General features: G+C 39.2%; 1 protein-coding gene across 6 annotated transcripts in view; it reads right to left on the reverse strand.

Moving 5' to 3' along the window:
• LOC126095120 (lysosomal alpha-mannosidase-like) overlaps nt 1–26,590 on the reverse strand; it is a 292,752-nt gene that overhangs the window by 35,233 nt on the left and 230,929 nt on the right. For all 6 annotated transcript variants that reach the window (XM_049909857.1, XM_049909838.1, XM_049909864.1 and 3 more), the window contains 5 exons: nt 25,215–25,396; nt 24,936–25,144; nt 23,634–23,847; nt 11,453–11,570; nt 11,082–11,358 (listed from right to left, as the gene is read on the reverse strand). In XM_049909857.1, coding sequence (XP_049765814.1) covers nt 11,082–11,358; nt 11,453–11,570; nt 23,634–23,847; nt 24,936–25,144; nt 25,215–25,396 — 1,000 coding nt within the window. The remainder of the gene's footprint in view (nt 1–11,081; nt 11,359–11,452; nt 11,571–23,633; nt 23,848–24,935; nt 25,145–25,214; nt 25,397–26,590) is intronic.

Genomic DNA, 26,590 nt, shown 5'->3' on the forward strand with positions numbered 1-26,590 from the left:
CCCTCTCCTTCCCTCTTTCCTGACGAAGCAACCTTTGGTTGCGAAAGCTTGAATTTTGTGTGTGTGTTTGGATGTGTGACAATCAACATGCCAATGTGTGTGTGTGTGTGTGTGTGTGTGTGTGTGTATATATATATATATATATATATATATATATATATATATATATATATATATCTTAGAAGGAAACATTCCACGTGGGAAAAATATATCTAAAAACAAAGATGGTTTGACTTACCAAATGAAAGCGCTGGCACGTCGATACACACACAAACAAACACAAACATACACACAAAATTCTAGCTTTCGCAACCAACGGTTGCCTCGTAAGGAAAGAGGGAAGGAGAGAGAAAGACGAAAGGATTTGGGTTTTAAGGGAGAGGGTAAGGAGTCATTCCAATCCCGGGAGCGGAAAGACTTACCTTAGGGGGAAAAAAGGATGGGTGTACACTCGCACACACACACATATCCATCCCCCCATATCTTTCCCTCTCCTTCCCTCTTTCCTTACGAGGCAACCGTTGGTTGCGAAAGCTAGAATTTTGTGTGTATGTTTGTGTTTGTTTGTGTGTGTATCGACGCATCTTTGTTTATATATATATATATATATATATATATATATATATATATATATATATATATATATAGAAGGAAACAATCCATGAAGGAAAAATATACCTAAAAACAAAGATGATGTGACTTACCAAATGAAAGTGCTGGCAGGTCGACAGACACACAAACGAACACAAACATACACACAAAATTCAAGCTTTCACAACAAACAGTTGCTTCATCAGGAAAGAGGGAAGGAGAGGGAAAGACGAAAGGATGTGGGTTTTAAGGGAGAGGGTAAGGAGTCATTCCAATCCCGGGAGTGGAAAGACTTACATTAGGGGGAAAAAAGGACAGGTATACACTCGCACACACACACATATCCATCCGTACATACACAGACACAAGCAGACATTTGTAAAGGCAAAGAGTTTGGGCAGAGATGTCAGTTGAGGTGGAAGTACAGAGGCAAAGATGTTGTTGAATGACAGGTGAAGTACAAGCGGCGGCAACTTGAAATTAGTGGAGATTGAGGCCTGGTGGGTAACGGGAAGAGAGAATATACTGAAGGGCAAGTTCCCATCTCCGGAGTTCTGACAGGTTGGTGTCAGTGGGAAGTATCCAGATAACCCAGACAGTGTAACACTGTGCCAAGATGTGTTGGCCGTGCACCAAGGCATGTTTCGCCACAGGGTGATCCTCATTACCAACAAACACTGTCTGCCTGTGTCCATTCATGCGAATGGACAGTTTGTTGCTGGCCATTCCCACATAGAAGCCTTCACAGTGTAGGCATGTCAAATGGTAAATCACATGGGTGCTTTCACACGTGGCTCTGCCTTTGATCGTGTACACCTACCGGGTTACAGGATTGGAGTAGTTGGTGGTGGGAGGGTGCATGGGACAGGTCTTACACCGGGGGGCAGTTACAAGGGTAGGAGCTAGAGGGTAGGGAAGGTGGTTTGGGGATTTCATAGGGATGAACCAAGAGGTTACGAAGGTTAGGTGGATGGTGGAAATACACTCTTGGTGGAGTGGGGAGGATTTCATGAAGGATGGATCTCATTTCAGGGCACGGTTTTAGGAAGTTGTATGCCTGCTGGAGAGCCACATTCAGAGTCTGATCCAGTCCTGGAAAGTATCCTGTCACAAGTGGGGCACTTTTGGGGTTCTTCTGTGGGAGGTTCTGGGTTTGAGGAGATGAGGAAGTGGCTCTGGTCCATTCCACGTGGGAAAAATATATCTAAAAACAAAGATGATGAGACTTACCAAACAAAAATGCTGGCAGGTCGATAGACACACAAACAAACACAAACATACACACAAAATTCAAGCTTTCGCAACAAACGGTTGCTTCGTCAGGAAAGAGGGAAGGAGAGGGAAAGACGAAAGGATGTGGGTTTTAAGGGAGAGGGTAAGGAGTCATTCCAATCCCGGGAGCGGAAAGACTTACCTTAGGGGGAAAAAGGACAGGTATACACTCGCACACACACACATATCCATCCGCATATACACAAGACAAAAGCAGACATTTGTTTTCCTCTATTATATTCATATCATTAATTTGAACCCAACAATTACGTTTGTTATTGTCACTGTTACATTTCGAAGTATTTTCTGTCGTCTTATTTCCTCCTTCTGTTTTTGCCAGTAGTTTCACTTTGTATTCACCTTCTCCTTTTTACCGTAATCTACTATACTATTTTATCCCGCCGATATATACTCAATAATGCATAATACGTAATAATATGTAACCCACTTCCAAACCACAACCAAAAAAATTTTTTTTTCTGCTTTCAACACTACCGCTGCTATAAAATCCACCGTTTCTAATTCACAAACAGTTCCTTTCACCTATTAAACAACCTTTTCGGCTAGTTCTAATAACTTTTGCTTTATTTCCATTTCCGTTTTTCTCACATCACCGATCATTTTTAGCCGCTTCCCACAGGTTTTAACGTCATTATTTCTTCATCAGACAATTGTTAGCCTCATTTCCATAATCTGCCACCACCAAACCACTCCTTTTAATACATCTTCACGTAGTTTTTTCGAAATTTTCCCGAATTTCTCCACCCTTTAACGTGTTTTGGCGGCAACACAAACACCTAACCTTTATGCACATCGTTGTCTACCTGCACCATTTCACCACAGGATCAACATAGCCCAGCTCTAACCAACACTTTTTCGCCTTTTTTCACGCCAGATCTCCATTTGCTTTCTAGTTCACCTTTATCTCTCCCCATATATTTTTATATTTATTTTCATTTTCATTTCAGCCACATGTTACACTTTCCACCTTCTAATACCATGTCACCCTTACAACACCTCCACAACGAAATAGCCTTTACAAATGTCTGCTTGTGTCTGTGTATATGCGGATGGATATGTGTGTGTGTGTGTGCGAGTGTATACCTGTCCTTTTTTCCCCCTAAGGTAAGTCTTTCCACTCCCGGGATTGGAATAACTCCTTACCCTCTCCCTTAAAACCCACATCCTTTCTTCTTTCCCTCTCCTTCCCTCTTTCCTGACGAAGGAACCGTTTGTTGCGAAAGCTTGAATTTTGTGTGTATGTTTTTGTTTGCGTGTCTATCGACCTGCCAGCGCTTTTGTTTGGTAAGTCTCATCATCTTTGTTTATATATATAAAACAAAGATGATGTGACTTACCAAACGAAAGTGCTGGCAGGTCGATAGACACACAAACAAACACAAACATACAAAATTCAAGCTTTCGCAAGCAACGGTTGCTTCATCAGGAAAGAAGGAAGGAGAGGGAAAGATGAAAGGATGTGGGTTTTAAGGGAGAGGGTAAGGAGTCCACAACACCCTAATTCAGTAGTTAACCTTTCCTCCAAACCTCTCCCCCAATCCGAAACCTCTGTCCTATCCAAAGGCATCACCTTCAGCCCCACTCCCAGATTCAACCAAACAGCCCTTGTCAAAGATTTACTGTCCTACACTCATACTCTCTGCTGGAAACATCACTTTGCCACGAAGAAAAATGATCCTAATCCTACTCCTAATGATCCAAATCCCCAAGACACTATCCAAATTGAACCCTGCCTGGAACAGTTCCGTCCTCCGTCACAGCGGGACCCACCTCCTCTTCCTCAAAATCACCCTCTCCAAACCTTCCAGGAATTTCTGACTTCCAGCCTTGCCTCTCATTCCTTCTTCAAAAAACCTTAATCCTACTCCCAACATCACCACTGCTGAAGCCCAGGCTATCCATGATCTGAAGGCTGACCAGTCCATCATCATTCTTCCGGCGGACAAGGGTTCCACGACCGTGGTACTTGATCGTCGGGAGTATGTGGCTGAGGGACTGCGTCAGCTTTCAGACAACACCACATACAAAGTTTGCCAGGGTAATCCCATTCCTGATGTCCAGGCGGAGCTTCAAGGAATCCTCAGAACCTTAGGCCCCCTACAAAACCTTTCACCTGACTCCATCAACCTCCTGACCCCACCGACACCCCGCACCCCTACCTTCTACCTACTTCTTAAAATTCACAAACCCAATCATCCCAGCTGCCCCATTGTAGCTGGTTACCAAGCCCCCACAGAACGTATCTCTGCCTACGTAGATCAACACCTTCAACCCATTACATGCAGTCTCCCATCCTTCATCAAAGACACCAACCACTTTCTCGAACACCTGGAATCCTTACCCAATCTGTTACCCCCGGAAACCATCCTTGTAACCACTGATGCCACTTCCTTATACACAAATATTCTGCACGTTCAGGGCCTCGCTGCGATGGAGCACTTCCTTTCACGCCAATCACCTGCCACCCTACCTAAAACCTCTTTCCTCATTACCTTAGCCAGCTTCATCCTGACCCACAACTTCTTCACTTTTGAAGGCCAGACATACCAACAATTAAAGGGAACAGCCATGGGTACCAGGATGGCCCCCTCATACCCCAACCTATTCATGGGTCGCTTAGAGGAAGCCTTCTTGGTTACCCAGGCCTGCCAACCCAAAGTTTGGTACAGATTTATTGATGACATCTTCATGATCTGGACTCACAGTGAAGAAGAACTCCAGAATTTCCTCTCCAACCTCAACTCCTTTGGTTCCATCAGATTCACCTGGTCCTACTCCAAATCCCATGCCACTTTCCTTGACGTTGACCTCCACCTGTCCAATGGCCAGCTTCACACGTCCGTCCACATCAAACCCACCAACAAGCAACAGTACCTCCATTATGACAGCTGCCACCCGTTCCACATCAAACGGTCCCTTCCCTACAGCCTAGGTCTTCGTGGCAAATGAATTTGCTCCAGTTCAGAATCCCTGAACCATTACACCAACAATCCTTTGAATGGTTAAGGTTTTATACACGGGCATAGAGTTTACCGGCACTTTAGAAAATGAAAGTCAGAGAAAAAGACGCATTTTGGAAATATCTTTTATGTGCAGCAAAATGTACATTGTGTATTTTCGTATTACAAATGTATACATTGAAATTCTGCCATACACCACATGTTCCTTTCCGAATCATTGAAATTGAGATTGTGATGCATTTCTGTAAGCCAGTCATAGCTCATGTCCTGTGATCTCGGCAGCCGATGACAGCGGATATTCAGAGCATGGGACACATGATGTAGTCAGCCAACAGCAACATCACTGATAAGTAGCATGAACACACAAACAGGTAAAGTTAATAGTTTAAATTAATATACCTAGTGTTGCTACAAGAAAAGCAAAGTTTTCACATATAATATTGATCTCTAAGGGTAATAAGCTGCAAGAGAAGCTAAGCTTTCACATACAATGTTGATCCTTTTTGCGCATGTTATGCTTTAAGATATATCACACAAATGTGCCAGTAAAATTTTTAATAATGACATATGTCTGATCTTCAGGGTTCGAAATTCTTCTAAATGGCTAGTCATCAAAAAGCTGATTTTTAAAGGAGAGTCAAACGCTCTGTGATTTAAGATATTCATGGTACATTCTTGCACATAGTTCAACTTATATAAAAGGATATTTACTTTGAAAGTGATGCTTTTCAAACCACGATTCGCAATATTTTCCCGTGACCCGTTAGAAATAAGTTCGTTTCAGCAGTTGCCAGAGAGCACAGATAAGAGGCGTCACAGCGCTTGTGCGGCTACCAAGACACAGGAAGACTGTATGTAAGTACTTGTAAAACATTGAAAGATCATACATTATGTCATAAAAGAAACAAGACATCAGATGATACTCCAAAAGCATCGGAACTTCGTGCACCATAACTAAAATGTGCACATTTAAAGTGCATACTTAAGTGCACATTCGTATGTCCACATTCCAAATCAAGTAGACCTCGACCTGATATTAAGCTTTTCAGTGTGGTTTTTGGGATGTAAATTTTCTTGGAGCACCAGAACTGTATTATATCATGTTTGGTTCTTTATTATGGCATAACTCCATACGTGCTGGAAGATGAAAATGTGCACTCGAAATGCAGCGAACAGTTGAAACTAGCCAGTACTGTGGAAGTTAATATTTCATTTCAAATACATTTGGTTTCAAATACACTGACTGCCTCACTGGAGAAGGTTAATAATAGTCAAATTTCCTTAGCAAACAGACAAAAATAACTTCATTCTTCTGCAAGGAGACTACCGTATTTACTCGAATCTAAGCCGCACTCGAATCTAAGCCGCACCTGAAAAATGAGACTCGAAATAAAGGAAAAAAATATTTCCCGAATCTAAGCCACACCTGAAATTTGAGACTCGAAATTCAAGGGGAGAGAAAAGTTTTAGGCCGCACCTCCAAATCGAAACAAAGTTGGTCCATTGTAATATGAGACACAATTTAGGTCGAATGAAAGACGATACAGCTACAGTAGTTTGGTTCGAGTCGTAAGCTTAGCAGTTCAGCTTTACCAGGTAGCCATTGCTATGCGTCAGGCGCTCCGTCCGTATTTATACAGGTACCCTTCCTTTTTCACGTGCTTCGTCTGGTTTGAATCGATTGCTTATTTTGCTTTGATCTGATAAGTGCCGTTTTCTTTGTTATAGGTGTTTACGTCACTCTAAGCTGAAAATGCATTACTGTACTGTGTCATGCATTGTTTTTCGCATTCTGATAGTGCGTGTGTACGGCCTGTCGCCGCTCGCAGCCTGACTTGCTTTTGTGCGCGCTACTGCCACTTGTTTTTTTTTTAAAAAAAAAAAAAAAAAAAAAAAAAAGAAGAAGAAGAAGAAGAAGAAGAAGAAGAAGAAGAAGAGGAATCGTCTCATTAGCGAAACAATGGCGCAAATTTTTCTCCATTTGAAAATCTTTGAGGCCGCTTCTTTAGTACATCAAATTCTGCACAGAAATTAGTCATCTTACATTTAAAATCTAGTCAGTTGCCGTGCTTCATTTCTGACTATATCACTATTAGGCATAAGAATAATACGAATATAAACATGACACGATACGTATATTCTTCCGCGTTTGCTGTTGTTTCACTCTAGTTTCGTAGTTTATTAGGCAGACAGGATTTAAATGAGAGCAGCAAACATGAAAGAATACATGGCAAAATGTTTATTTTCGTATTATTCTTATGGTGAAGAGAATACTGCATGTGATTCACATTTCATCAGGTTCCTATTAGCAACCATCTCTCCTCACGGGTAGGAAAAAACTCGGAACGTAGAGTTGGCCATATTGACAAACATCCCTAACAGTCTTGCCAGTCGGATTTTCGTAGTACATTGAAATTCTGCTACATTCGAAGATGAACAATACAGAATTTGTATTTACTTCGTTGGACAATGTATGAAAATGCAGTGGTCGAAACTCGGGACGGAGAAAAAAAAAAAGGTTTTGGCGCCAGTATTTATCTTTGTGCCCACAAAGCATGCTTGTGTAGTGCTACATATATTCGACGGCAGAAGTTAGTTGTGGCGGCACCTACCAACATTTTTCAGAACTTCCGCTTGCTTTGCACTCGATTCTAAGCCGCAGCCGGTTTTTTGGATTACAAAAACCGGAAAAAAAGTGCGGCTTAGATTCAAGTAAATACGGTAATGCTTGACAGTAAGAAAGGAAGAAATAAAATAAAATCTGAAACTAATGACATATTTTAGCCTTCCATAATTATGTGAATGTATTTTAATTCGCTTGATAACTCCCGGCCACAGATATCTGTTTTGTTTTCATTTGACCTGAGAGTAAACGAAGGGGAAACAGCAAAATCACTAAATGTAATCATGGGTCACATGGAGACTACCCACTGTAACTCAGGCTGCTTTGTGCATCAGCCCCGGATCTACGATATTTGCGAACCGAGTCAATATTAAAAAAAAAAAATCGAATTTTCAAAAATATGTTCATCTTGTAGCGCACATCTTTCTGTAAAGTCTGAAACATAAGACATACATCTTCAAGGAAATGTAAGACATGTTGTTTGGTATTAAGTGTGCCAAAGTGCAGTGCCACACATTTTCACACAGCATTCTTCTATCGACGTCACCGTATTTCGTTCTGTGGAATTGAAACGTGTATATTTTGTAATGGATGCCATCAAACTATATTCAGGACAGTGGAAATTGAAATGTCCTGTGGTGCCTCTCCTGCTCCAAGTAGGCTGGTTTGACAGCCTGCACCTCTTTAAAAAAAAATCTCGCAATTACTAGCGGATGGGATTATTTGTAATTGTGAGAACAAAAAATCTTCAGAAAAGTAGCACTCTTTATTGCCTATTAGCTAATAACTGGCTGTTTTGTGTGACATAAAATTAAATATTGTATACATAAAACCAATAAAGAAAAGAGACAAGCAACAAAGTACACATTTCTTCAATCCTTAGCTCCTAGCATTTTTGTCTGTCTAATCTTGCTATAGCTTTATATGGCATTCTTTCCTTTCTGTGAAGGAATCTATTACCTCATAAAAGCTCATCAAATGACTCACTATATGAAAAATCGAAATGTTATCTAATACTGAAAAAGCTGTTAACACAAATAATACCCACGACTGGTGTGGTTTCTTGATCTGATTGCGTCTATTCCGGTATTACTTGTTCGTAAAACACATTTTCCGCATTACTTCCACAAGTAAGAGTGATTTCAGGTGTGCCACAGGGGAGTGTCGTTGCTATTCACAATATTCATAAATGACCTTGTGGATGAGATCGGAAGTTCACTGAAGCTTTTTGCGGATGATGCTGTGGTGTATCAAGAGGTTGTAACAATGGAAAATTCTACTGAAATGCTGGAGGATCTGCAGCAAATTGACTCATGGTGCAGGGAATGGCAATTGAATCTCAATGTAGACAAGTGTAATGTGCTGTGAATACATAGAAAGAAAGATCCCTTATCATTTAGCTATAATTTCGCAGGTCAGTAACTGGAAGCAGTTAATTCCATAAATTATCTGGGAGTACGCATTAGGAATGATTTAAAATGGAATGATCATATAAAGTTGATCGTCGGTAAAGCAGATGCCAGACTGAGATTCGTTGGAAAAATCCTAAGGAAATGCAATCCGAAAACAAAGGAAGTAGGTTACAGTACGCTTGTTCACCCACTCTTGAATACTGGTCAGCAGTGTGGGATCTGTACCAGATAGGGTTGATAGAAGAGATAGAGAAGATCCAACGGAGAGCAGCGCGCTTCGTTACAGGATCATTTAGTAATCACGAAAGTGTTACGGAGATGATAGATAAACTCCAGTGGAAGACTCTGCAGGAGAGACGTTCAGTAGCTCGGTACGGGCTTTTGTTGAAGTTTCGATAACATACCTTCACCAAGGAGTCAAGAAGTATATTGCTCCCTCCTATGTATATCTTGTGAAGAGACCATGAGGATAAAATCAGAGAGATTAGAGCCCACACACAGGCATACTGACAATCCTTCTTTCCACGAACAATATGAGACTGAAATAGAAGGGAGAACCGATAGAGGAACTCAAGGTACCCTCCGCCACACACCGTCAGGTGGCTTGCGGAGTATGGATGTAGATGTAGATGTAGAATAGAACTTAAGCTGTACAACTGGTCCTTACTTGTGTAGCGACCTGGCCAAAAATTTTCTGTCAAAATTTCATTTTCTCGGGTACACCGAGAAGATATTACGTAATCTTTCTCACCTGTTATTCCTGTCAGTCATTTATTTCCATTCTGGTAGTCTGAATCTATGGAATTTGCTAGTAATTATAACAATGCTGATCATTTGCAAACCCAGTCAACCACATAATCAGACAGCAATTGGCATTCATCCGCTCGGCTTTACTCCATTTTGCTCGTATAGCCCCGACCACTTTCATCTGCAGAAAGTTTATTTCTAGATGTGACGAGGATTCTCCTGACAGAGACATCGTGTACACTATGCATGCTTTCAAAAATCAACTTATGATTTATTCAGAAATCAACTTAAGATGTGTTCAAAAACCAACAGGGAAGCATTTCTAAATAATTGATAGATAAATGTGTGCTGGATGCTAGGCGCTTTGTGAACCAAGTTTTTTTTCCCTCCAGAATATGAATTTGGTGCCCCCTATTCCCGGTTGCATCTAGCTGCTTGCTGCGACTGCTAGCACAGCCAATAGCCACATTCCTGTAGCCAGAAGCGGGAGAATCTACTGCTCAAACGTGACTCCCCTGCGCATGCGCATGAGCCCGCTCGTAACAGTTGTGACTTCACGCTCATCAGAGGCAATTTGTTGTTATGAAGCATTCCATAGTCTTCCTAAGGCCTTTGACAAATTTTGCTGTTGGCAGACACTTGTATGAGCACTGTGTGTCATACTTGTATATGGCGCATTTCCTTTGCAATTTAAATTATTTTTGTTTTCATCTCTCATTTATGTTTTATTGTAGAAGTATTATTTTGCAGTGCAGAATACAGTAATATCCTTTGTTAGAGTATCGGTTCTTACCAGTCGAAATTACAAAAATTTAACTGAAAACTAAAACAATTAAAAATTCCTGGAATCCTAAAAAATTACCAGGTTTCTTGCTTTGATGAGTATTACCACAAATATATTCAACTTTTTTTCTAAGGCTCTGTATATTTATAAACATTTTAAAGAATTGCTAAGTCCAAGTTTATATTAGTTAAGTTATGCTCAAAATCCACATTATAAGGGTATGAAAATTTATAACAAAGTGAAAGGAAGAGAATTGCTCAGCAGAAATTTAGAAACACTGAAAAAAACCTAACATTAGAAACTAGTTCAGAAATGTTACTATTCAGTGGAAGAATTTCTAAATGACAACCTGAAACTTTGATCAGGAGAGAGAAAGTACTTACGACTGTTAATTTTTAAAAGTTTTTTACTTTTGAAGAAAAATTATTAATTGCTTAATTACATAATTATTCAGTACTGTATATTATACTACTGATATTATAAGGAAAATTGTAAGCCAGTTTTTGTATTTGACGAGCCTCCTGTACATTAAGTCAATGGCTTGAAATTGTATGACAATAAACTTCTATTCTGTTCTATTTTATTAATTTCTGAAACTCTAGGATGCATAATTAACAAAAGTATGTAAAATACAAAGCACATTAACTGCTAGGAACATCTGACAAACATACCATTATTTCAATTTCTCCATTTCTCAGGCTGGATCCTCCTTGTGCTCTGTCATTCAAAATAGCTAATTTTAGTCCTCTAGACACATCCTCTATAAATATTTTTGAAGTTATAGGATAGTAATTTCCAGAAATTGGTTCATAAACCTCTAAGTCCCATGTAGGTCTGAAGTTGATTGCCCTTTTCAACATTTCTCTACCATTTGAGTCAGTATAAAATGTGTTATTGTTCACTAAGTCTGTTGCTATGCGAGTGATCACTTCTTTTCCAATACCATCACTGAAAATGAAAGTAATGACAAATAAATCATGTTATAAAACCTGCTGAAGTAATATTTAATAAAGTTGCTAGATAGAAGACACGAAAAACTTACTCAACTGGTATGGGACCCACCAACCATTCAAGTTCAATATAATTTTTATCTTTATACACTCTGGTCACTTGGCTTATCCAGTCAGTAAATGTCTGATGGACTTCTTCAACGAGCTCACCTACAACAGACGTAAGTTTTTCTCAAATCTTATTCTCACCAGGTTTCCATTTTCTAGCAAATAGAAGTAGTTTATCCTGATTTTCCCAAAATATCTTATAACATTGGCCATTTTATATGTTCTCTTTCTATTGAGTGTTCCATTTATTATATCTGTAAGTTTGTACATGCTTCAGTGTTTAATGATTGTATATTTTCTGCTTTTTTCTTTCTTTAACTTGCACTGTCAAATAAAATTGTTGTACTGTATTTCAACCGATTATACATCATGAAATACGCTGAAGTGAGATATACATTCAACAACAAAATTGATTAAGGTTAAATCTTGTAGATGAGTATTACAAAAGATAACAAAATGCTTGTGGTGAACTCTACAATAACCACACTCCTTGTGGCTCGGTGGTTCAGTAGTTAGATATCAGTTTACACTGTCAAAGTTTCGTTGTTATGTCCCTACCTGCTAAAACTGTAACAGATTATTTGGCATCTGGTGATTCTGATAACATGCTTCAAAAGAACTACACAACACACCAAGCCAAACTTAAACTGTCATCACTCCAAAGTTGGCCAATATCCCTATAACCAACTGACCATAAAACGACCTCATATGAAAATTCACTTTTTGGAAATATTTGCTTCAAATCTCAAAATGGGACCCAGCAGAACTGATGCCATCAATCAGAATAAACGAGGCGTATACACATTCAACCTATTAACAGAAAATGAGCCATGGCAAAGTATAACAAAAATTCATTTAATAAAATCAATGCTACGCACTAACTCAATGGAAAATTACTCAGTTACATCACTCAACTACTTGAGAGCATGTCCAAGAAACAATACTCATTACTGACTGCATGCAAACCATGAAGTCTGCAAATATCTTCTATCTGTGCTATGGCTTCCTTTGAGACTGATGAAATAATTAACTGATGTTTTACTTACAATAAGCTGTTGCACATAATCTCAAAATAGGTGATAACTGACTAACCCACATCAATATATTTAGGAATTTTCAGTTTGTTTATTTAGACATAGTGTCTGAAAAATCGATCTGACATAAAGTCACTTCTACTGTTAAGTCAATCAAAATCATATTTTTGCCTTGTTACAATTATAACATCAAAAAGGGGAACGCTGCTTCGTAATCATCAATAATAAAACTCTATTTTTTCAACTTTGTCATTGCTTTATTTCCAAAAATTTTATGAAGATACATAGTGTTTGAAAGCTAATTTGAGTTTCAATTTCTTAAAAAAATTAAACAAATAGCCATACATTATTTGAAATGATGGAAAATGACACGTAAAATCACAATTCATGCAATCCTAGTTCCCATCATGCACTACCCTCTTCTCTCTCCCCAGTCCATTCCCTCACTCTTAGTCTCTTGACAGTTACCAGCAAACTGCTTTAGTTTGTCATCTAGTGGTGCCCTCCAGTAAAAAATATGCAGTCATCTGAGTGGGGCTTACAAATGTCTCATTTCATTTCAATATGACCTCTCTGATGTGTTCAGCCACTACAGTTACTGAGTCAGATGCTCTATAAAAGCACCTTATTGCCATCAAACAATGGAAAATCCAGGATGGAATGTAACAATATTATGAGAAGGAAAGTTGCCACTCACCATATAGCAGAGACGTTGAGTTGCAGAGGGGCACAACAAAAAGATTTTCACACATAAAGCTTTCGGCCAATGGCCTTTGTCAACAATAGACACACAAACGCACACACGCACTCACACAAACACAAACACAACAGCTGCGTTTGCATGAGTGTGTGTGTGTGTGTGTGTGTGTGTGTGTGTGTGTGTGTGTGTGTGTGTGCTTATGTGTGTCTATTGTTGACAAAGGCCATTGGCTGAAAGCTTTATGTGTGAAAATCTTCTTCTTGTGCCTATCTGTGATTCAACATCTCCGCTATTTGATGAGTGGCAACTTTCCTTCTCATAATATTGTTACATCTTATTACCATATTTGACCCATTTTTGATGCATAGCTTATGTAACAACCTCACTAGACATTACTGAGTTCTTTGTGGCAGCTAACACACCACCACCACTGGTGTGTAGCATATCCTTTTGGTGTATATTCCAGACAGAATTTTAGCTTTCACTGATATGCGTTACTTGTTTCAACGAGCTTTGAGTCCCTACTACTGCATGGCCATTATTAGCTTTTAATGAGTGAGATTAATTCTGCAACCTTACCATGGATGCTCTTATGGTTAACAACACCCCTTTACTATTTCTCTTTCTAATGCATATTATTTTTTTCTCTTTCTTCTGCTTTCCACTGTTATACATAAAAATTCAACCTGTGTATGTTTGTGTTCACAGAATTTGAAAGGTATAATCTGTCAATTGACTTGAAATTTTGACACAATGTTACCTTCATATATGTGTATGTGTTTTCATATATCTGTTTTTAATATAAATATAATAGAGGGAAACATTCCACGTGGGAAAAATATATCTAAAAAGGAAGATTATGAGACTTACCAAACAAAAGCGCTGGCATGTCGATAGACACACAAACAAACACAAACATACACACAAAATTCAAGCTTTCGCAACCAACGGTTGCCTCATCAGGAAAGAGGAAAGGAGAGGGAAAGACGAAAGGATTTGGGTTTTAATGGAGAGGGTAAGGAGTCATTCCAATCCCGGGAGTGGAAAGACTTACCTTAGGGGGAAGAAAGGACAGGTATACACTTGCACACACACACACATATCCATCCGCATATACACAGACACAAGCAGACATTTGTAAAGGCAAAGAGTTTGGGCAGAGATGTCAGTCGAGGCGGAAGTACAGAGGCAAAGATGTTGTTGAAAGACAGGTGAGGTATGAGCGGCGGCAAATTGAAATTAGATATTAGTGGAGATTGAGGCCTGGTGGATAGCGAGAAGAGAGGATATGCTGAAGGGCAAGTTCCCATCTCCGGAGTTCTGAAAGATGTTGTTGAAAGACAGGTGAGGTATGAGCGGCAGCAAATTGAAATTAGAAATTAGCAGAGATTGAGGCCTGGCGGATAGCGAGAAGAGAGGATATGCTGAAGGGCAAGTTCCCATCTCCAGAGTTCTGAAAGATGTTGTTGAAAGACATCTCTGCCCAAACTCTTTGCCTTTACAAATGTCTGCTTGTGTCTGTGTATATGCGGATGGATATGTGTGTGTGTGCGAGTGTATACCTGTCCTTTTTTCCCCCTAAGGTAAGTCTTTCCGCTCCCGGGATTGGAATGACTCCTTACCCTCTCTCTTAAAACCCAAATCCTTTCGTCTTTCCCTCTCCTTCCCTCTTTCCTTACGAGGCAACCGTTGGTTGCGAAAGCTCGAATTTTGTGTGAATGTTTATGTTTGTTTGTGTGTCTATCGACCTGCCAGCGCTTTTGTTTGGTAAGTCTCATCATCTTTCTTTTTAGATATATGTTTTTAACATAACTAATATATACACAAATTTGTAGACTGTAAAGCAGAAATCTTATTACCAAAAATCTCAAAAAGTTCTTGACTGATTTAATTCAAATTTTTTTACATGATACTCTAACGAACATTCAGATGGACATAGGCTACATATTCTTAATATATGTAATGTATAGATATACAGGATGATTTTTTTTCACTGTGTACAAACTCCAGGTGTAATGAACTTATGTCTGGAAATGCACGGTTTCCATGCTAAAGACTATTTATTCAATCATACTTTGTTGCAGAGGCTGAGGTCTAATACGCTCTGTACCATAGTTACAGTATGCATTGCTTCCTCCTAGAGGGTGGTACTGTTTCTCATATGTCATGCCTTAGCACTCTATCCTGCAATAGTAATTGGTAATGTTGTGCCCGATTCAATTCTCTTGCTGATTCATCTTTCGGTGGATGTGATACAGCGTTGTTCACAATGATTTCATATTCAAATTGAGAGCTTGCTGACATGGTGAATTACAGAAAGTCAAATGGCAATAGGTGGTGGGCAGCAAGATTGTATCAGGAGATCCATCCCCACTAACAACAACCACAGCATTCAATATCCGCAACATTGTTTTGCCACTTGTCTGAGGCAGGGTCATTTTAAGAAGAAGGAAATCCTGAAGTACATACCCGAAATGTTCGCACACCAGACTTGCAAAAAAATGTGAATATCACTGTGGAAGGCAGTTGGCCCACCACTACAGGGTAACCCAGACGACCATGTGGAACATTGTCTACGACAACTGTTACTACGCCTATCACTTACAGCATGTGCAGGGCTTACGAGCGACAGACGTTCCACATCGGGAGCAGTTCTGTCACTGGTTTCTTCACTAGGCAACCATGATTCCAGGATTTGTGTCATTCACAGATGAGGCCATGTTTACATGGAGTGGTATCTTCAACTTTCATAACAGACAACTGTGGGACATTATGCAGTATTCCCATTGTATGGTGACAGTTAATCATCAGCATTGGTGCAGTCAAAATGGGTGGGGTGGTGTAATTGGTAACCATATTTTGGGACCAGTCTTCTTTCCACATTGCCTAACATACTAGAACTATCAGTGTTTCTTGCAGGTGATTTTGTCTCCTTGCTGGAAGAAGTACCACTGACGATTCAATGGATTATGTGGGTGAAACATGATAAAGCTCTAGCCCACCTCACAATTAACGTCCAGATGCATCTCAGTTGTGTCTTCCCTGGTCAATGGATCAGACAATGGAGTCCAGTTGCATGGCCTTCTCATTCACTGAACCTCAATCTGTGTGATTTCTGGTTATTGGACCATCTAAAAGTATCATGTATGCAGAGCCCATTCCAGATGTGGAATCACTGGAGCAGCAAATTCATGCTGCCTTTGACACTGTTCAGATGCAGCCTGGCTGATATGAATGTGAGGGACAGAACATTCATGCATTGAGACACATGGAAACCATTTTCAACACATTCTGTAACTGTGGCTGCACGGTACAGTGCGTATAGACCGCAGTCTCTGCAAACAATGTTTATGACTCAAATAATGGTCTCTAGCATGGGAACCATGCATTTCAAGCCATAAGTTCATTAGACCTTTTTGTCTTGTATCCTCTCATCGATGAATTCCTAGAGTTTGTGCACGGTGGAAAAAATCACCCTGTATAGGTAATATATACATGGGAAACATTGTTACCAAAAATCTCAAAAAGTACTTGGTTAATACACAGTACTTGATTACATTACTTAAAATTTTTATATGTTACTGTAAATGGCTGGAAAAATACAGGCTATATATTTTTATATATATAATAGATAAGAATATTATGTGGTATATTCTTGTTACCAATTTACTTCAGATTTTCACACATTACTCTAATAAACGCATGTGTGTGTGTGTGTGTGTGTGTGTGTGAAATAAATAACGAAAAGTTCTTGATCGATACACTTCAAATTTTACACAATACTCTGCTAAACATTCAGACTACAGTATTTGCAATAACAATAAACAAGGTTCAAGGTCAATGGGAGGGGAAGAAGAGATGGGCTGATGGATGGGAGGAAATGGACATAGAGAATGGGATGGAAATAATGAACAGAGAGAGGAGGCAAGAGGAGATGGAGAGTTAAAGGGAGAAGAAGATGGACAAAGAAAGACAGGAGGGGTTATGGACAGAGGGAAGAGGAGAGAGGGGGCAGGTAGAGATCCAGGGAATGAGAAGATGAGAGGGAGGAGAAGGTGACTGAGAGAGCAAGGGGGGAGCAGGTGGGGATGGACAAAGGGGGGGGGAAGGAGGAAATGGACAAAGAGAGGGGGAGGAGGAATTGGACAGGGACAGGGGGAGGGGGAAGAAGGAGATTAGGACATATCTCCTCTTCCCATATATATTTAGCAATTTTCCATTTAACCAGACTAAGCCACAGCACTGTGTGGCTGGGTACAGCTGGTACCATACATAATGTACATATCCTGTGAACATAAAATTGCAATGTTCTTCTTTATGTTGGCTTTTTTTACACAGTTTATTATTCAAAACATATTTTACCAGCTACTAATGATAGATGTTTTCCATAAAACTTTGCTTTTCAAGATATATTTATAACTGAATTTGTTCCACTGCCAGGTAATCATGAAAATGTGGTGGGGTAATAACTGTTTACTCACAAGAACATCTAGCTCATTGGATGGATCTAATTTCACTCTTTCCAGTCATCAATTTATTTTCTCTTAAAGTCATTAACTAAGAATTTATTTATAAGTAAAATTTTTACCCATCCAAAAATACTTTTTTATTTGAATCCTTACACTTATTTAATTCCCAGTTTCATAATATACTTATGTTGCTCTAATTTTTCTGAATCACGTAGTTCATTTGGTTATCCAAATACACCACTTATCAGAAATTGAATAAATTAAAGAAATTATAAACCTGAAAATTTTACACAAAACTTGTTAATCCCATCTTGTAGGTATATAGTGTATTATTCAAATATTCCCTCAAACTTAAATTTTTTTTATAAATATGTAATACACACTTAAGCAAAATAAATGTTTGAATCAATAGAGTGACACCACTAATAAATTTGACATAAATTATTTCTACACCAGTCTATGTATGCGACTAACAGACAATGTCATAGTCAGTTCTGGATTAGCTATGAACACATAACATCTATGTGTTAAAACCATGGTTAAGACACTGACTGTGTTATGCCTTCTATGAACTTCTTTGAGGAAATGAGTCTGCAGCCAGCATTCAACATGATAACATCTCTGCTAAGAAGTCTGAGTTAACATTAATTTTAGTCACATCTTTTGTAAAACTTCACACCTAATGCCACTGTCTAAATATTATACTGGTCCAAGATGCCAGAGTTGGCACTGATGTGTGCATGAGGTGTGCTTGCTTGTGTGAATGTATGGTGCCTATTTCTCTTTCTTTTTCTGGTAACGGCTGTGGCCAAAAGCCTATGTGTAAGAATCTTTTAAGTGTGCCTGTCTGCAACCTGACATGTCGTCTTTATGGTAAGTAGTGAACTATGTTTTCCTACATCGTTGACATTCCAACCTGGATTTCCATTGTTTAGTTTTGTTTTATTCTTACACGAGGTAACTATCTTGGTTTAATAATTTTTATATGAAGGAAGCATATTGGTTAGAACTCTGTTAATAATCATATTTTTGCTAATAAACAATTAATAATAGGTAGTGATGCGTAATGGAATTGGTCATCACCAGAATGTGGTTAAGTTAGTTAAGTGGAAAGTTATCCAACTTACACGTATGGAGCTGTTACTGAACCGTGAGACTAACAATCAAAAGTTAGTGAACTGCTTATAGATGTTGACTCTGAAATTATTGGTATATCTGAACACTTCTTAAATAAGGAGATAATTCAGAGGTTTCCTTTACCAGGATACAGGTTGGCTGGCTGCTTTTTGAGGAGCTCTTTGCGGTGTGGGGGAGTAGCCATGTATGTGAAAAACGGCATCGCATTTGAGTCAATTGATGTTTCAAAGTACTGCACTGAAAAGGTGTTTGAATGTTGTGCAGGTGTGGTTAAATTTAACGGAGCAAAACTTGTAACTGTTGTTATTTATAGATCCCCAGACTCCGATTTCACAACATTTTTGCTAAAGCTAGAGGAGGTTTTTGGTTCACTTTATAGGAAATACAAAAAGTTAGTTATATGTGGTGACTTCAATATTAATTGTATAAGTGATTGTGCAAGGAAGAGAATGCTGGTAGACCTCTTTAATTCATATAATCTTATGCAAACCGTATTCTTTCCAATGAGAGTGCAAGGGAACAGTAGAACAACCATAGACAACATTTTTGTTCATTCCTCATTACTAGAAGGGCATTCTGTTAGCAAAAAGGTGAATGGCCTTTCAGATCATGATGCGCAAATCTTAACTTTAAAAGATTTTTTTGCTACAACACATGTTAAATATAGTCATCAGCTGTTCGGGAAAGCTGATCCAGTTGCTGTAGAGACCTTTGTAAACCTTATCAAGGAACAAGAGTGGCAAGATGTTTATAGCGCTGATACAGTAGACGATAAATATAATGCTTTTCTCAAGACTTTTCTCGTGCTCTTTGAAAGTTGCTTTCCGTTAGAACGTTTAAAACAGGGTACTAGCACAAACAGGCAGCCTGGGTGGCTGACTAGAGGGATAAGAATATCTTGTAGAACAAAGTGGCAATTATATCAAAACGTTAGAAACAGTCAAAATCTAAATGCAGCAGCCCATTACAAACAGTATTGTAAGGTGCTTAAAAATGTTATTAGGAAGGCAAAAAGTATGTGGTATGCACATAGAATAGCTAAATCTCAGGATAAAATTAAAACCATATGGTCAGTCGTAAAGGAAGTTGCTGGTCTGCAGAGACAGGTCGAGGATATATAATCAGTGCGTAGTGGGAATGTCCGTGTTACTGATAAGTCTCATATATGTACAGTATTTAGTAATCACTTTCTGAATATAGCAGGTGAACTAAATAGAAACCTAGTCCCAACAGGGAATCATATAGCGCTCTTAGAAAAAAGTGTTCCGAGACTGTTACCTGAAATGCTCCTCCATGATACTGACAAGAGGGAGATTGAGTTAATAATTAAATCACTAAAGACCAAGAACTCTCATGGATATGACGGGGTATCTAGCAGAATACTGACGTATTGTTCTGTGTATGTTAGCCCAGTTCTCAGCCATATCTGTAATTTTTCCTTTAGGAGTGGTCGGTTTCCTGACCGATTAAAGTACTCGGTAGTGAAGCCACTTTATAAAAAGGGAGACATTGATAACGTTGACAATTTTAGACCTATTTCTATGCCATCGGTGTTTGCTAAAGTTATCGAGAAGGTTGTATATACAAGGTTACTGGAGCATTTAAATTCACATAATTTGCTGTCAAATGTTCAGTTTGGTTTTAGAAATGGTTTAAAAACTGAAAATGCTATATTCTCTTTTCTCTGTGAGGTTTTTGATGGATTAAATAAAAGGTTGCGAACGCTAGGTGTTTTCTTTGATTTAACGAAGGCTTTTGACTGTGTTGACCACAAAATATTACTGCAGATGTTGGACCATTATGGAGTAAGGGGAGTAGCTTACAATTGGTTCGCCTCTTACTTTAAGAACAGAAAGCAGAGGGTAATTCTCTGAAATATTGAGAGTGGTAGTGATGTTCAGTCCCAATGGGGCACTGTTAAGTGGGGCGTTCCCCAAGGGTCGGTGCTGGGGCCACTGCTGTTTCTTATTTATATAAATGATATGCCTTCTAGTATTACAGGTGATTCAAAAATATTTCTGTTTGCTGATGACACCAGCTTGATAGTGAAGGATCTTATGTTTAATATTGAAACAGTAACAAATAATGTAGTTCATGAAATAAGTTCGTGGCTTGTGGAAAATAATTTGATGCTAAATCACAGTAAGACTCAGTTTTTACAGTTTCTAACTCACAATTCAACAAGAACCGATATTTTGATCAGACAGAATGGGCACATTATAAGCGAGACAGAACAGTTCAAGTTCCTAGGCGTACGGATAGATAGTACGCTGTTGTGGAAAGCCCATGTCCAGGATCTTGTTCAGAAGCTAAATGCTGCTTTATTTACCATTAGAACAGTATCTGAAATAAGTGACACTTCAACACGAAAAGTAGTCTACTTCGCATATTTTCATACGCTTATGTCGTATGGTATTATTTTTTGGGGTAATTCTTCTGATTCAAAAAGGGTATTTTTGGCTCAAAAACGGGCTGTTTGAGCTATATGTGGTGTAAGTTCGAGAACCTCTTGTCGACCCCTATTCAAAAATCTGGGAATTCTGACATTGCCCTCACAGTATATATTTTCTTTAATGTCGTTTGTTGTTAGCAATATTAGCCTATTCCCAAGAGTTAGCAGCTTTCACTCAGTTAATACCAGGCAGAAATCAAATCTGCATGTAGAATGCACTTCCTTGACTCTTGTGCAGAAAGGAGTGCAGTATTCTGCTGCATCCATTTTCAATAAGCTACCACAAGAACTCAAAAATCTTAGCAGCAGCCCAAACTCTTTTAAGTCTAAACTGAAGAGTTTCCTCATGGCTCACTCCTTCTATTCTGTCGAGGAGCACCTGGAAGAGCTAAAAAATTAAGCAAATTCCAGTGTTACATTGTTGATTGTCTTCATTTAAACTTACGACTTGTCACCTGAATATGTTTTTTTTATATTTCATTTTATCTGTTTCTAATATCGTGTTATAATTTCATGTATTGACTCGTTCCATGACCATGGAGACTTCTCCTTAATTTGGTCCCATGGGGGGGAAAAAAAAAAAAAAAAAAAAAAAATTTCAGTCTAGTGCACACCTAACCTATTGAGGCAGGCCATACAATTTTCCACCTGATAGCTAAGGCCTAGAAATCTGCATCTAAAATCATTACAGAACCATATGATCCTTGGTAGCAGCTAACCACTGACCTCCAAAGCAGGAGACTGCTCAGTTCTGGGTACAATACGGAACAGTATGACTCCCACTCAGACTTAATTTTTAATCTATATTTTTTTTCATTGCTTGTCATTTTATTTAACTTATATGACATTTGAGAAGTAAAATAATTTTTTAAAAACTATGTGTATTTACATGAAGTTTTAGTGAATTTAATGTTATTTGACTACTTAATACTTTTAATTAAATTTAATTATTAGTGAAAATATATTTATAACTATTGACAAGTAAGTGAAGAAACACACAGAGTTTTCCTGAAAATGTATGCCTTTGTGATCTGTGAAATCCTTCATACATACAATCTGGTAAGATAGCCAGAACTACTTTGCACCTCAACGCTTTGAGCTGCAGGCACAGAGGCAGGCTGCACTTGGCAGTTAAACTGCATAGCAATGAGACGTTGCCAATGTAGCATGAACAAATAGTGTAGGTGCAAATTTTTTGAATATCACAGAATTTACACTCATACTAAAAAATTAAGGTTTGAGCCAGAGTTGAACCATCACCTCAAACAAGTTTGTCTTATGGAGCTCAAACGCTAACCACTTGACCACCGTGAACTCCACTATGCAGCACCTATGCACAGTTTCATCAGTACATAATAGACTCATAACACTGCTCGTGTGGCTTTCTCAGAATTGCCAGAGAAGTGCACCTTACTATTTGCACATTATGTTGTTTTAATGGCCTACTAAAGGTGTACAAAATTTGAAGTAAATCGGTGATCCTTATGTCTTAGCCTTCCCTTTGTTAGTATATAGTAGCCTGGGTTCGATGCCTGATACGCCACAGATTCTTTTCTGTCATAGGGAGGTCTGGTATGGTGTTTATTCAGCCCCTGTCAGGCCAGTTGAGTAGCTGCTTGAATAAAGAAGCAGTGATATCATCAGGCTTAATCAACTGGCAATAATGGCTGGAGGAGTTGGTGACAATATAACCACATGTCCTACAATCAAGGATCATTCCTTGTACTGCCTTGTTGGCAGCACTCGGCTAGTGGAAACAGTCCTTAAGCTTAATCCATGATTGATGTTTCATTCATTGAGAAACGAAAAAATAATGCATTACTAGTTGGTGATGGAACTGCAATGCCTCTACAGAAGTAAATACCAACCACTAATTTATAAATTAAACCAGTTAGAATTATTAAAGAGGAGAGTATGAGAAAACTTTAGATTCAATAAGGTATACAGAAGTCTGGGAATTAAGAAGCAGTGATGACTAAATACCAAAATACAGAAAAACCATAAACATAATGAAAAGAAGAGTGATATTTTTTGGTCATTCATTTAGAATGAATAACAACAGGGCAACAAAACAGATCTCCAAGTATACTCCAGGGGAAAAAAATTGTCTACAAACTGAATATCTGAAGTTTTTTTTTTTTTTTAAACTTGAAAATAAAAACATTATAAAGTGCTCTGGGGAAACAAGAAAGAGATGTATTGAGAGATTAAAGAATAATGGAAGGAAAGGAAATAGTGAATGGGAAAAAACTGAAACTGAATATGGATCCTTGTATGATCATAATGATAAAGGAACCCACTGAAATTTCCATTACATAAAGTAAATTATGGTAAAACAAAATACGCCAATTTCAAAGTCCTTTTGCTACTAACCTTTGAAGATCTTTGTGTCAACAGCAGATGACACTGCCACTGAAGATCCATTTGGGCGGAATATGTATGCCCCAGAGGCTCTTAGTGCTGGCTCAGAATTGTTTCCAACCCAACCCTCATAATAATGAAAGTTCTGTTGTAAAGCCATCTCTTCACCATCAATCATGATTGACTGCAGTAAACCAGTGTCTTTATTGAACAGAGCTTGAAGATGCTGTGGAGATAAATTAGATATAATAAGACAGTTTGCATATCAAACAACAGAAAGTAAAAATGGAATAACAACAATATTATAGAGAGGATAGGTTGCTGTTCACCACATTGAAGAGGCATTGAGTTGGACACAGACACAATGAAAAGAGTGCTAAACGTTTAAGTTTGCAGACAAAAATATCCTTCCTCAGAAATAGAAAACACACACACATTCACACAACCACAACTCACACTGACATGGCCATTGCCTCTGGCCTCTGTGGCCCAACTGCAGACTGTGACTGTGCCTGAAAATTGCAGCAATTTGGGGTGGGATGTGGGAGCAAGGAGGAAGTATGGGGGTGGGAAGAGGGAGTGATGGGAGGGTAGGGGTGGGGAAAGATGTCACACTGAGAGTTGGGAGGTTGTGCTGGGGGTGAGGGGCAGGGGTGCGAAGGGGAATGGGAAAGGTAGAGAGGAGAGAAGGAGAAAAATACTAGTAGATGTGTTGGTAGAATCGAAGGCATGTGTAGTCCTGAAATCAAACAGACTAGGGAAAGGTATCCCTCCTCCTTGCTCCCTCTCCAGCACCACAAACACCTCATATTCCACCAATATACATACTACTCTTTCGTCTTCTCTATTTTTCTCCTCTTCCAGTTCTACTGCTCATCCCCCCATGCACCTGCTACCTCCAGAGCCTTCTGACTCTGCATCTAGCAGGACTATCCTGTCCCCATCATGTCCCTACACACTCTCACAGGCACCACGACATCTTCCTCCACCCACAACCTGCCACCCCTTGCTGTCCCCACCCCATGCCTTCTCATTGCGCTCACCACACCCTCGAGATTGCTCCTCTCATGAGATGTAGTCACAGGCGGCTCATAGCTGATGGAGACAGTGGCTCTGCTTCTGCGATCATGTAAGTGTTTTCTGTTTCAAAAGGATGACTTTTTCGTCCAAAAGCTAAAATTTTTAGCAGTCATTTCATTGTGCGTGTCTGAAACTCAACACTTCCTTTAAGTAATGAATAGCAATCCATCCACTTCATAAGGCTGTTTATCAATGTGATATCAGAAATAGATCCCCATATTTTTACTAACTTACATCATTTCCTATCGATGAATTTGAGTTTTCCATCACACTCCACATTTCTTCATCTGTGCTGTTAACTACTGCAACATAGTATGAGCGAAAGCCGAGAGGTGGAACATTGTCTGCCAGAAACACAATCTCAAATGTTGCATTACTATTCCTCTCAGGCAAATTTTGAACAGGATCTGGTATGGGCACCAACTGCACTTTCTGCTCATTCCCTGTGCAAATTCACATGTGAGAAAAATTACTTAAATGTGTTATTAATATCTATGAAAAATTATAGCTTACCTGAAGCATCTCTCACAGAATATGCACTGCCAAGAACTGGAAGTCTGACATAATAAGAGACTTCATGACTCAGTGGGTTGTATACAGTAACCATAAATGTATCAGAAATTTCAGATGGTTCACACTGGCTAACATTTCTTAGCAAACAAGATACAAATGGCAGATCTGATGCTGAAAGTTTGCTGGAAAAAGAGAAGTGACACAGTTATATAGGAAACAGAACATCTGCACAAATATTCATCAGAATGTTGCAGAAAAGGTACATACAAACAACAGCTTTAAAGAAGCAATATCATGGATTAACACAACTTTCTTAATGAGACAGGACACCAAACAAAGAGGCAGAGAAGGGGAAATAGACTAGTGGGTGGATTGACAGAAAAGAAGACTGTGTAATACTAATATGGATGCAGCGAAGGGGATAGGTAGGCGAACCACAGGAACTAGCGAAGGTTGAGGTCAGGAAGAGTTACAGGAACATAGCACATATTGCAGGAAGAGTTCTCACCTACACAATTCAGAAAAGCTGGTGTTGTTGGAAGTATTCAGATTGTGCAGACTGTGAAGCAGTCACTGAAGTGAAACACACTGTGTTGGGCAGCATGTCAGCAACTGGACGGTCCTGCTGTCTCTTGGCCATAGTTTTTGGTGACTGTTCACCCAGACAGACACCTTGTTGGACGTAATATCCACATTGAAAGCAGGACAGTGGTAGCAGCTTAGTTTGTAGATCATGTGGCTGCTTTTATAGCTAGCCCTGCATTTGGTGGAATAGGAGATGACTGTGACCTGACTGGATTGGGTAGTGTTGGTAAGATGTATTAGGACAGGTCCTGCATCTATGTCTGTTGTAGGGCATAAGCCATGAGGCAAGGGGTTGGGAGCAGATGTGAAGTAGGGACGTGCAAGGATATTATGTAGATTTTTTGGGTGGTGGAATGCCATTGTGTGAGTGGTGGGAAGGATAGTGGGTAGGATATTCCTTATTTCATGGCATTATGAAAGCTACTCAAAACCCTGGCATAGAATGCTGTGGATGGTTTTGAGTCATGAGGAGAGTACTCCTTTATAACCAGACAGTAGGTGTGTAGGAGTCTGTAGGTGACTGGAGAGACAGTGCACCATTTGTTTCTATACAAGGGCGGGAGGGTAATTATGGTCAGTGAAGACCTGAGTGAGACCCTTGGTATATTTGGAGAGGTATAGCTTGTCATTAAAATGGCTAGGCTGCCTGCAAGGGAGTCCTTGATATAAATAGGTGGCAGCTATCAAAGTGGAAGTATGAATTGTTGTAGCCATCCTTGAGGTGAGGGTCAACATTAAGGGAGGTGGCTTATTGGGTAGAGGAGGCCAGGTGAAGCAGTTGGGGAAGAAAG

The sequence above is a fragment of the Schistocerca cancellata genome, chromosome 1 (assembly GCF_023864275.1).
Source record: "Schistocerca cancellata isolate TAMUIC-IGC-003103 chromosome 1, iqSchCanc2.1, whole genome shotgun sequence".
In the NCBI taxonomy this organism is placed as follows: Eukaryota; Metazoa; Arthropoda; class Insecta; order Orthoptera; family Acrididae; genus Schistocerca; species Schistocerca cancellata.